At 51.2% G+C, this 11,099-nt stretch overlaps 1 protein-coding gene and 1 long non-coding RNA gene across 3 annotated transcripts; both read left to right on the top strand.

The window, feature by feature from the left end:
* Nucleotides 1-1,886: 1,886 nt before the first annotated feature.
* Nucleotides 1,887-7,668, top strand: LOC133276065 (uncharacterized). 2 transcript variants are annotated; one of them, XM_061466557.1, is made up of 5 exons: nt 1,887-2,035; nt 2,229-2,278; nt 3,395-3,481; nt 4,636-4,996; nt 7,126-7,668. In XM_061466557.1, exons 2-5 carry the CDS (start codon nt 2,243-2,245, stop codon nt 7,296-7,298), a joined length of 657 nt encoding a protein of 218 aa, XP_061322541.1. In that variant the 5' UTR covers nt 1,887-2,035; nt 2,229-2,242; the 3' UTR covers nt 7,299-7,668. The 2 variants fall into 2 exon arrangements, with proteins under 2 accessions (XP_061322541.1, XP_061322532.1); XM_061466548.1 differs by having other exon boundaries at nt 1,892-2,035; nt 4,633-4,996; nt 7,126-7,513.
* A 1,108-nt stretch (nt 7,669-8,776) lies between these two features.
* LOC133276074 (uncharacterized) lies at nt 8,777-10,557 on the top strand. Its single transcript, XR_009745772.1, has 3 exons — nt 8,777-8,902; nt 9,701-9,848; nt 10,360-10,557. It is a non-coding gene; the product is annotated as an uncharacterized LOC133276074 (long non-coding RNA).
* Nucleotides 10,558-11,099: the final 542 nt, after the last annotated feature.

Raw genomic sequence — 11,099 nt, 5'->3', positions numbered from 1 at the left:
TCCTTCCCACAGTGCGTGTGAATACAGGTCCATGACTGACTTCTCTGTGGAGGATCCTGGAGCTGAGATGTTGTCTTTCTGACTCGCGCACCATCACCAGCCTTTACGACTGTTTGCATTGCAGTAGTGCCAGAGGATCTCGTTTCTGAACTGACAGCCAGGCTCATGTGTAGCTATAGAAATTGGACTCTTGGATGAGATTCAACTGACCAAACCCAGGCTTTCTGAGAAAACAGTTTTCAGGCTGAGAGAACTGGAGTTTTTTAACCTGGGGAAGGTAGAAGGGAGACCTTAGAGTAGTTCCCAGTGTCTAAAGGGGCCAACAAGAAACCTGGAGAGGGGCTTTGGACAAGGGCCTGTAGGGACAGGCCAAGGGGAATGGCTTTAACCTGCCAGAGGGGAGACTGAGATGAGCTCTTAGGCAGAAGCTCTTCCCTGTGAGGGTGCTGAGGCGCTGGCACAGGGTGCCCAGAGAAGCTGTGGCTGCCCCATCCCTGGCAGTGTTCAAGGGCAGGTTGGACACAGGGGCTTGGAGCAAGCTGCTCTAGTGGAAGGTGTCCATGCCCATGGCAGGGGGTTGGAACTGGGTGAGCTTTAAGGTCCCTTCCAACCCAAACCATTCTATGATTTAATTCCCAAGTACATGCCTATATTACAGTATCACAGTATCACAGTATGCTAGAGATTGGAAGGGACCTCGAAAGATCATCTAGTCCAATCCCCCTGCCGGAGCAGGAACACCTAGATAAGGTTACACAGGAATGTGTCCAGGTGGGTTTTGAATGTCTCCAGGGAAGGAGACTCCACAACCTCCCTGGGCAGCCTGTTCCAGTGTTCCGTCACCCTCACTGAGAAGAAGTTTCTTCTCAAGTTTAAGTGGAACCTCTTGTGTTCCAGTTTGTACCCATTACCCCTTGTCCTATCATTGTTTGCCACTGAGTAGAGCCTGGCTCCATCCTCGTGACACTCCCCCTTTATATATTTATATACACTAATAAGGTCACCCCTCAGTCTCCTCTTCTCCAAACTATAGAGACCCAGCTCCCTCAGTCTGTCCTCATAAGGGAGATGCTCCACTCCCTTAATCATCTTCGTTGCCCTGCGCTGGACTCTCTCCAGCAGCTCCCTGTCCTTCTTGAACTGAGGGGCCCAGAACTGGACACAATATTCCAGATGCGGTTTAAATGAATTGGGCTAAATGAGTCAGGATGCCAGGAAGGGTCAGCTCAGAGTGAGACATCTTTGGGGACATGCTAAAATTAGATTACAAGAGATTACTCTTGTATGAGGTGCATCCAAACCTTGTTAATCCTTGACTTTCATTAAAGAGTAAATGCTGCTTTGTGGATCTGGTCTGGTTCTTGTCCATCCATGGGACAGAAGACTACATCTGAGCATCCCCTACTGCCTCATGCTTCAGGTCATCAGAGGATGAGAACTGCAGCATCTGGATGGGACAGTTCAGGTGTACTCAGCCACCCTCCAAGACCAAGCGTAGGTCCCTGCTTGCCTTACTTCTGCAGTGTTTCCCACCCTCCCATGCAGGTGGGAGACCATGAGGTAAGGAGACTGCTTTCTTCTAGTCAACACACCCACAAAGTAGGTCCATTCCCCTCCAGTTTCCCCATCTTTTACTCCCATCTTTATCTTTAGCAGGAGCTGGAGATGCCCCAAGAGCCCTAAAGGCTTTATCCCACTCGTGTCCTGACTGCAGCTGAAGGAGTGGGTATCAGCAACCCCACTGTGACCATGGGGTGGCTTCTCCTCCAAGAAGCTCTCACCCCATGCTGTCAAAGCCCCCATACTCCCACCAATGCCTCAAGGGTTCTGGAGTGTGGATGTCTCACAAAGGGGAAATGTTTTCCCTCGTCATTGGAATCACCGTGGCAACGCAGGTGCTGGTGGATCCCATTGCACACGTAACCTATTGCAGGACAGGACACCCATATTCACTCCCTGGAGCTGCTGTTTGTGGGTGCCGTCACCTCTTGCCTGCTGGGTCCCACAGGGCTGACTCCCTGAGGTGTTCGGCTCTGTCTGTTCTGTGAGTTGGGCTGGATGGGTGCATTTTGTATTGATTGAAGTTGGGGTGCACAGGGGCCTCACAGCCCCAGATGAACCCCCTTCCTATTGCCAGTTCACATCTCCAGGTCTCTAGATCCCTTGGGGCGGTGTGGAGGAGAGGATCTGGTTTGCTGGTTGTTAACTGAGTGACTTTCCTGCTCCAGGTTCCTGGCTCACCATGGTGGACACAATGGGAAAACCGGAGCACTCAAAGGTGAGGTATCCATGGGAATCGCATCCTCACTGGTGTTTGAGTAATGGGTTTACAGGGTCTGCCAGGCTGGGAAGCTAATGAGAGCTGGTGACAATGAGATCCATGGGCAGCCACTGGTTTGGGAAGCCTGGAGGAGAAAAAGAGTGAAATGATAGAAAAAAGAGACTATAAAATATATTCTTTGCCATAATGGGTGACATTGTTGAATAGGCACAAGGAGCTCTCCCTAAGGGCTGTTTGCTGGGGCAGTTATTGATTCCTTTTATCACAGGGACATGGGAGTGCAGACCCAGTGGCCAAGCCACCCCGTGTGGTGGATGTGTTCATGTAGCAGCGGAGATCATGGTAACACCTTCAGTTACTGCACAGGAGCTTATGTCCCCCAGCCATTGCCATGCATTGACACGTAGCACATTTAATGCTTTAGCATTTCTTGGGCCAGCCTGAAGGCTCATCTCTCCCCGTTTCTCCACTCCAGCAGTGCCCATGGTAGATGCTGAAGGGGAAAGCACAAATACAAGTGCTTTTTCCCTCAAATCCTCTCCCCATATCCAGAAGTTTGCACCGCACTGATTTTTGGTGTTAGGGCAGATATCATTGGATTAATATCCCTTGGCAGAGTTTTCCTCCGTAGGTTTTCCAGTCACTTTGGAGAGTGAGTATTGACAATAGCCAGCACTTAGCTTTAAACAAGCATGTGATAAGCACATAGGAAATACTGCTAAAACAGAAGATGGAAGCACGTGCTGCTTTAGCCTAAGTGATGTTGGACCCCAGCAAGTATTTCAGCAGCTTTATATTAGTGCTCTGCCTGGGGGGATCTGAGCAGTCAGAGGAGGCTTGAGAGAGACAGGAGGAAGGTGTTTGTTGCAGGGGGCTGCCTGGGACAAGAAGAGCCCCAGAAGTCATTGCCAAATGATCATAGGGCCTTCCTGGCCACCTTCTTGGGGCTTAACTGAGCAAGGCATTGCTCCTGTTTGACTGGCCCTGGGTGGCTCAGGGGACACAGGCAGCTTATCCTCTCCTGAGCAATAAGAGAGCATTTGGGTATGTATTTCCACTTTGGAACTCTTCCGTCAAGCCCTAGCTGTTCCTTATGTTTGCCTCTTCTTTCAGCCACCTGTGTCACTGGACATGTACAAGAGTTTGTACAAGAAGGACTATCAGTGGTGTGAGGAGTACAAGCTACCCAGCGACATACAGGTACTATGGGCTTTTCTTTGCTTGGCTCTTTAGTATCCACTAAAACACCCATGGATCGTGGATACAGGACAGCTGGGGACCCAAGGGGGCAGCAGGCATGGGTCTGCTTTGGTCCCCACCTCTATGACCCACCAGCAGGTCTCATCACACCCTAATGCCCTTGGCTTGTGTCCCCATCCCTTCTGTGGGAAATCCCCCTCGTGCCCTGCAGTAAAGCTGTTTGGGGTGGGTGATGCTAATTGCACTCATTAAGTCAGGGCACTAACGACTGCTTGCTGAACCGGTGCCTAAGCCTTGGACTCCTCTTGCTTCCCATGGGGCTGATGGAGTGCATCAGGATTAGACCCATCCCGGTACCACCTTGAGGAGGGGGATCGCATGTGGGATGGAGATGGCTCCTTGCCCTGCCACGGGCCTGAGAAGACTTCTGCAGGGGAGCTGTGGGCTGTTGTGTTTGAATCCCCTTGCAGTGTGAGCAACCCCCTGAGCTATTTAATCTGATTTGCCTCGCTCTGCCTGCCCTGGTCTAATTGCTTGTGGCAGCCCAAAGGGGACCGCTGTGGTGTGCACCAGGGCCACTGCGGGGAGGTGGCGGGGGGCATGTTGGGTTGATGGAGTGCTTTGGGCTCAGGAGAGAGGGAAAATAGAAGGTTCAGCCTGGGGAGCAAAAGGAGGGGGGACAGCAACAGAGAATTCATTGTGTGAAGGTGCCTGCTGGGGCAGACCCTGTGAGGATGCTCCTTGCTGGCCCCAGCAGCCTGGCAGAGCTCACAGCAGGAAAGTCTCTTTTGGAGCCCCTAGAAAGAAGCAACTGGCTCATGAGAGAGCTGGAGTGTGCAGCTGATGAGGCTGGAGCCAGCAGACACCCCAGAGCAGCCATGCCAGCAGCCCCATTAGCCCTTCCCTGACATAAACCCTTGGAGCCGTCAAACCCGTCATCAAAGTTCCCTCCTTCTTTCCTTCCGTCCTCCTGAGTCCCAAGCTGTAAGATGGGCACAAAGAGGAAGCTGTGGTGGTCCCTGCATTCTTAATAACAGTTAAGGAGCTGCTTTGTGACTGTTGTATCCCCAGTGGAGCTGACCTGACCAAAGCCCAGGGCAGGTAGCATTGCCTAATGATGCTTTAGCAACTGTCCTTCCTTTGTTCTGCAGAAGCTGCAGGTTGCAGATGCCCAGCTAAAAGCCAAGGAGTTTGCTGTACCCCAGGAGAGGCCGGTGATACCCTACAGTGACAGCGTTGTCAGGCAGAGGAGGGAAGTCATCCCAGCACCGAGCGTCGAAGCCATCAGTCATGATGATGGTGCAGGAGGGAGGACGCCAGACAGCAGCAGAGCCTTGCAACAGGGAAAGCACTTTGCTTCCCTCCTTCCTGCTGCAGAAAGCTACCTACCAAAGCACTACCCTGCCTCCCAACTGGCAGAGAAGGCAGAGAAGCTGCAGGCTCTCAGTGAGCTGGAGAATGAGCTGTCTTGTTGCCAGCATCTTCCAGTGGCTGCTCAGGCTGCTGGGACAGCAGGTAAACCCCACACCAGCTGCTCACAAACATGAATGGACGTATCCAGCTACCCCAAGTGATGTCTCCTGGGTCTTTGCTAGCTGAGCCCCCCTGCCCATGGTCCATGTTGTCTGGACACACACGATGGCAGCATCCTGATAGAGTGTTGGTGCTGGGTTAATGCTGATGAGGATTAGCAGCATGGGCACAGCACCCTGTCACCATGAACATGCAGCTCCCAGACCAGCTCTAAGTGCAGGTGTAGTGAGTAGAGTCTTAGAAACATCTACAGAGCCATGCTTGGTGTATGAAGAGCCCTGCTAGCAAGGCATTGGCATGGCAAAGTCTCCTAGAGTCTTATCTTCACTGCTCCTTTGGGACAGAGGGAGATGTGGTTAACCCCATGTTGCAGGTCATGAACAGAAGTGCAGGGAGGCAAGAGGACTCCATGGTTGAGCATGAGGGACTTGGGTGGTTCAGAGCAGCAGCAGCTCTTAGTGCCCTTCTGCTAGGGATACCTGATAGGCAGCAAATGCATCGAAGGGGCTGGTAGCCAGCCCGCAGCCATGCCATTTAACAGCTTGCTTACATGGATTAAAATGCTGCTGGAAGTCAGGAAAACGAAAGTAGCTGTCACCAAACGTCACCCAGCCATGCTCAACCTTCCCAAAGCAACGGAGGTGTTCCTCTAAGCTCCCTTGGGAGAGGGAAGGGGATAGTATTGCTCCGGAATCAAACATGAGGACACAAGCAGGATGTCCTCTCTGCTCCCTGAGCTCAGCATGGGATGCCTGTGTCTGGATCCTTTCATGATCAGAGGGGAGAAAAGACACAGCCATCTTCTGCAGCTTAAATGCTACCTGGAAGATGAGGTGAAGTAAGCCCTCTCTCCACTCACTAGAAGGAGAGTCTGGACAAGCAGCTCAGAGTGACATGTCTCCATTTGGGCAGTCAGTTTAGACTCCTCTTAACACCTCAGGGCTTCAAGCATCTCCTTGCCAAGCCCCTCTGAAGCTGTGTTGCTCTAATGACAAAACTACAATGGGCTTTCCCCTTACTGCTCTGTCCTTGTGTAACCTAGCAGTATTTCCCTCAAAGTCTTTCCCTTTCATACACGAACCTCCTGCAGAGGGTCTCAGCTCCTTTTAGCACTCCAGGGAAACACCGAGACAGCATGGCTCCTTCCACTTGCTTGCTATGACCATAAATCATAGAATCATAGAATGGTTTGAGTTGGAAAGATCATCCAGTTCCAACCCCCTGCCATGGGCAGGGACACCTCACACTAAACCATGTCACCCAAGGCTCTGTCCAACCTGGCCTTGAACACCACCAGGGATGGAGCATTCACAACCTCCCTGGGCAACCCATTCCAGTGCGTCACCACCCTCACAGTAAAGAACTTCTTCCTTATATCCAACCTAAACTTCCCCTGTTTTTTAACCCGTTACCCCTTGTCCTATCACTACAGTCCCTAATGAAGAGTCCCTCTCCAGCATCCTTAGAGGCCCCCTTCAGATACTGGAAGGCTGCTATGAGGTCTCCACGCAGCCTTCTCTCCTCCAGGCTGAACAGCCCCAACTTTCTCAGCCTGTCTTCATACGGGAGGTGCTCCAGTCCCCTGATCATCCTCATGGGCTCCTCTGGACTTGTTCCAACAGTTCCATGTCCTTTTTATGTTGAGGACACCAGAACTGCACACAATGCTCCAGGTGAGGTCTCACAAGAGCAGAGTAGAGGGGCAGGATCATCTCCTTTGACCTGCTGGTCACGCTCCTTTTGATGCAGCCCAGGATACGGTTGGCTTTCTGGGCTGCAAGTGCACACTGAAGCCGGCTCGTGTTCATTTTCTCATCAACCAACACCCCCAAGTCCTTCTCCACAGGGCTGCTCTGAATCTCTTCTCTGCCCAACCTGCAGCTGTGCCTGGAAATCCTGTGCCAGTAGGAAATCCTTTTCCTAGTGTTTTCTTGAGCCAAATCAATGCACAACTGATGTACCTCAGCAAAGCCCTGATGAAGTGAGTGACTCTGCCCCGATTTATACCAGCTGAGGCTCCAACTTGCCATTGCTGTTCATTTGCTCCCACCCAAGGGTATGTTTTGGGTAACTGGTGGTGCTTCCTGACTAATGCACCCTCTTGTCCTCAGGGAAGCTGCTCCCCAGGCGGAAGCTGGTCCCGGCCTGGGCCACCTACCAGCAGTTCATCAGGGAGACCAGCCGGAAAAGCCAGAATAATGGTCTGCAAATCAAGCTCAGGAATGTGGGCTCCTCTGTTCTGGCTGGAGGTCAGTGGATGGAGGTTGTGGCTGCTGCCCCATGAGGGTGACTTGTGGCCTTCAGCCTGCCTTTGGGAGTCTTCATTTAATGCAGGAAGAGACTAAGGAAGAAGGGAAGGTGAATGACACAGGGAGGGTCCACAGAGTCCCTATAACTCTGCCTATCAGTAGGGAGATGAAGGGCAGAGATGAGGTTGGAGTATTGTGAGTAACATTTCTTTCATCCCAGTTTCCATATGAGCCACCCCATGCAGCACAGCCCTGCTCAATGTGGGAGTAAATCACAGAATCATAGAATGGTTTGGGTTGGAAGGGACCTACAAAGGTCATCTAGTCCATCCCCCTGCAATGAGCAGCATGGGAGCTGCTGCTGCGACCGCTTGGGTTGCATGAACAGCCTGATGTGGTCATACACGTGTGAAATAAACACCTGAAATCTCAGCCTCAGTGAAAACAACAAAGATACTTCACTAATGACTCATTATGGGAAGGTGTCATTTTGAAATGCACAGAAAACCTGAAGCATCTACAATTGGTTGTTCTTCTTTGTGTGCCCCCCGGCTTTGTTGTGAGAGGTGGCAGCATGTTTGTCCACACGTTTCTCTGCTCAGTCAGAAGGACATGCACATATATAGATGGGGCATCTCTGGAGAGCAGGATAGGAGATAGCATCCCTTCAAACCAGCTACTACTGGGGGGAGATAGCACAATAGATGTTATGGTCCTCACATGGGGGTTAAGTGGATCTTGTATCTCTTCCAGGGAGAGATGTGTTGCTCTGACATGATGAAAGAGAAAATGTAGACAATAGGGAAAAATATGTACTGGCTGACAAGTCATTGTCCAGAAGGGAAGAGCACAATATTGACAGATCTGCCTTGTGTGACTTCCATCATATATAAAAGGCTGTAGAAAAGAAGGGCTGAATCATAGAATGGTTTGAGTTGGAAGGGGCCTTAAAGCTCATTCAGTTCCAACCCCCTGGCCACGGGCAGGGACACCTTCCACTAGAGCAGCTTGCTCCAAGCCCCTGTGTCCAACCTGGCCTTGAACACTGCCAGGGATAGGGCAGCCACACCTTCTCTGGGCACCCTGTGCCAGCGCCTCAGCACCCTCACAGGGAAGAGCTTCTGCCTGAGAGCTCATCTCAGTCTCCCCTCTGGCAGGTTAAAGCCATTCCCCTTGGCCTGTCCCTACAGGTCCTTGTCCAAATCCCCTCTCCAGGTTTCTTGTAGCCCCCTTTTAGGTACTGGAAGGATGCTTTTAGGTGTCCCTGGAGCCTGCTCTTCTCCAGGCTGGACAAGCCCAGCTCTCATCTGAAATCTCATCTTAAAGACCTTATCCACGCCAGGGAAGCACTTCTTGCACCTCTACCTTGGCTAACCTTTTGATCATGGCGACTCCCACATTGAGCTCTGAAAGCATAAGCAGCAATGGAGCTTGGAAGAAGGGGGAACACTGAGGTTCTGTGATGCAGGAGTTAGAGATCCAGCAAAGTCAGTTACTTGGACTCTTTTTCACTAGACTGCTCTGCCCATGACTGGAGAACTACCTACAACACAGATTTCAAGCGCAGGCCAGCCTGTGGTGGACACTGTAAAGGACATATGAACCTTTCTCACATTTTCCTCAAAGATGTGCTCCACAAGTAAGTGAGAGGTGGGTGAGGAGGGGAAGGGAGGTTGGAGGGAGTAGAGACAGGGTAAGAGCGGGTCAGGGGATGTTTGGAGCTGGTTAGGGTTGGAAGGTGTTTCTGAAGCATGTTTCTCTGTGTCTGTGCTATGCAATGAGCTCGAATGGTTTCCCCTGGGGCCAAACCCTTTCTCCAAGCCTGCTCAGCCTTTTCTTGAGCAGTTGTTGGAGGTGTTGGTGCTGGTGTTGATAAGAGTGAGGAGACCTTTCATGAACAGCCCCATCCCCATGCAAAGAAGATGCTGAGGTCCCTGTGGGGCTGGGAGCGGGAGGCACGTCTCAACATTTCCACAGCCGGGCTTCCCCTGGGAAAGGGCTCTCTTGGATCAGACAGGGCAGGAGCTGCTTGCGATGTGACTCACCCGCACACTATGAACAAACAGGCATCAACTGCTCCTGAGCTCCCATTTCTCAGCGGAAAGGCAATTCCTCCCTGCTGCCTCATCCCCCTCATGCACAGATTTCAGCTCTGCACTCAAGTCTTGATTTAATCTATGATCCTGGAGTTATGTGTGGGTTGGAGCCCAGCCTGGGTAATGGCTGATCTAGGTGGGAGATTGGTCCCAGTGAGAGCCATGTGCGTCTCAGCGTCTGCATGATGGAGACAGGCTGGTCTTCCTCCCCACCTTTGTGCTTTCCTTTGCTCTACACTGGCTGGGTGACAACCCCTGCGAAAAGGGAGGCAAGTCCCCTGTTCTGGTGCATGGAGAGGATGGAGGCCTTCTTCTTATCCCCTTCTCCATGTTCTCTGCAGGAACCACTGGATATCCGAGTACAATGATGCCTATAGCATTTTCTTGCGGAGGCTGAGATGGTCATCTGAGATCTCTGCTATGGGGCTGTGCTCTGGGAAAGGGATTGAGATGGACGCAGCCCAGTGACTGGTGCTGCAGGTGACCATGGTAAGCACCAGCATTACCCATTTTTGGACTGGGAATAATGGATTTCAGGGACTGAGGCGGTGGGAAGAAGTATAAACAGTTTGAGACCTGGCAGTGTTCAAGGCCAGGTTGGACAGAGCCTTGGGTGACATGGTCTAGCGTGAGGTGTCCCTGCCTATGGCAGGGGTTCGGAACTGGATGATCTTAAGGTCCTTTCCAACCCAAACCATTCTGTGATTCCATGATTTTTGGGCTCTTAGAAAGTGATTTTCCAACCAGATCTGATCAGGAGAATACTTTTTACCATGACAGTGGTCAAACACTGGCTGGAGACCAGAGAGGTGGTGGAATTGCAGGGGGATGTTCACAAGGCGATGAGACAAGGTCTGGGCAACCTCATCCAACCTGGCCTTGCTGGGCCAGGACACCTTCATTATCCCGTGATTTTCAATGTATTTTGTGTTAGCTACACTATCCCATGATTTTCTCATTTATATTAAGATGCCTTACCTATGCTGTTCTGTGATTACAGCTCCTTGTGCCCCAAAGCTGTCTGTGTGATACCGTCCATCAGAGGTCCTGAAAGCCTGAAAACCTCCTCTCTTTCTTGCAAACCACCACCGTGTCTATCAGATGTGAAATGTTTGTCAGAGGTCTTTTGAAGCACATATTATTAAAATCTTCTCAGAACCCCAGCTTTTTTCATTGCCAGAAAAGGCTTTTTTTTGGGGGGGAGGCAGGGGTTACAGCACAGGCTACGGAGCTCAAATCACTCAGGCAGCCTCAATTTATGTAGCTGAAAGAAAACTTGCCAATAAACCAAACAAAGCAAGAAGTAATGTGTGTAAAGCAGCATTGCTTGTGTTAATTTACTCCCTGTAGCCTTGTATATTCACAGGGAGGGGAATACCTGTGTTATCCAGGGCAGCTGAGCACCAGCCTTGCAGAGTTCCTTCCTCTCCTTTGTATCTAACACCATTTCGCAGGGTTTGGCCACCAGCATCAGCTAATGCTGGGTAAGCCGGAATTGAGCTCGATCTTTGGGAGATTTCTAGGATTTCTGGAAGGAGCAAGGCTGCTCCCAGCCTGAAGATGGCAATGCAGAGCTAAGATCCGAGACCTGATGTCCCGTCGCAGCCTTTCTGCTGAGCCCTTTAGTGATCTGACTCAGGGTCTTCTGAATTGACGCTAAAATTAGCCTGGAGTAGAGAGTTTAGAGAGCCCTCTCGCTAGCAGCTAGAAGGTATTGCTTTTAATACCTTTAAACATCCT

Source organism: Pezoporus flaviventris, unplaced genomic scaffold (assembly GCF_033815535.1).
Source record: "Pezoporus flaviventris isolate CSIRO_AGI_PZ_B2104156 unplaced genomic scaffold, CSIRO_AGI_Pfla_v1 ptg000002l, whole genome shotgun sequence".
Taxonomy (NCBI): Eukaryota; Metazoa; Chordata; class Aves; order Psittaciformes; family Psittacidae; genus Pezoporus; species Pezoporus flaviventris.
Note: the sequence above shows the minus strand (reverse complement) of the source record. Positions and strands in the feature narration are given on the sequence as shown.

Coding starts and splice junctions, on each gene's coding strand:
- LOC133276065 (XM_061466548.1), top strand. CDS start 2,243: ATGGTGGACACAATGGGAAAACCGGAGCACTCAAAG. Junction 2,279..3,394: donor GAAAACCGGAGCACTCAAAG/GTGAGGTATCCA, acceptor CTCTTCTTTCAG/CCACCTGTGTCACTGGACAT. Junction 4,997..7,125: donor TCAGGCTGCTGGGACAGCAG/GTAAACCCCACA, acceptor TCTTGTCCTCAG/GGAAGCTGCTCCCCAGGCGG.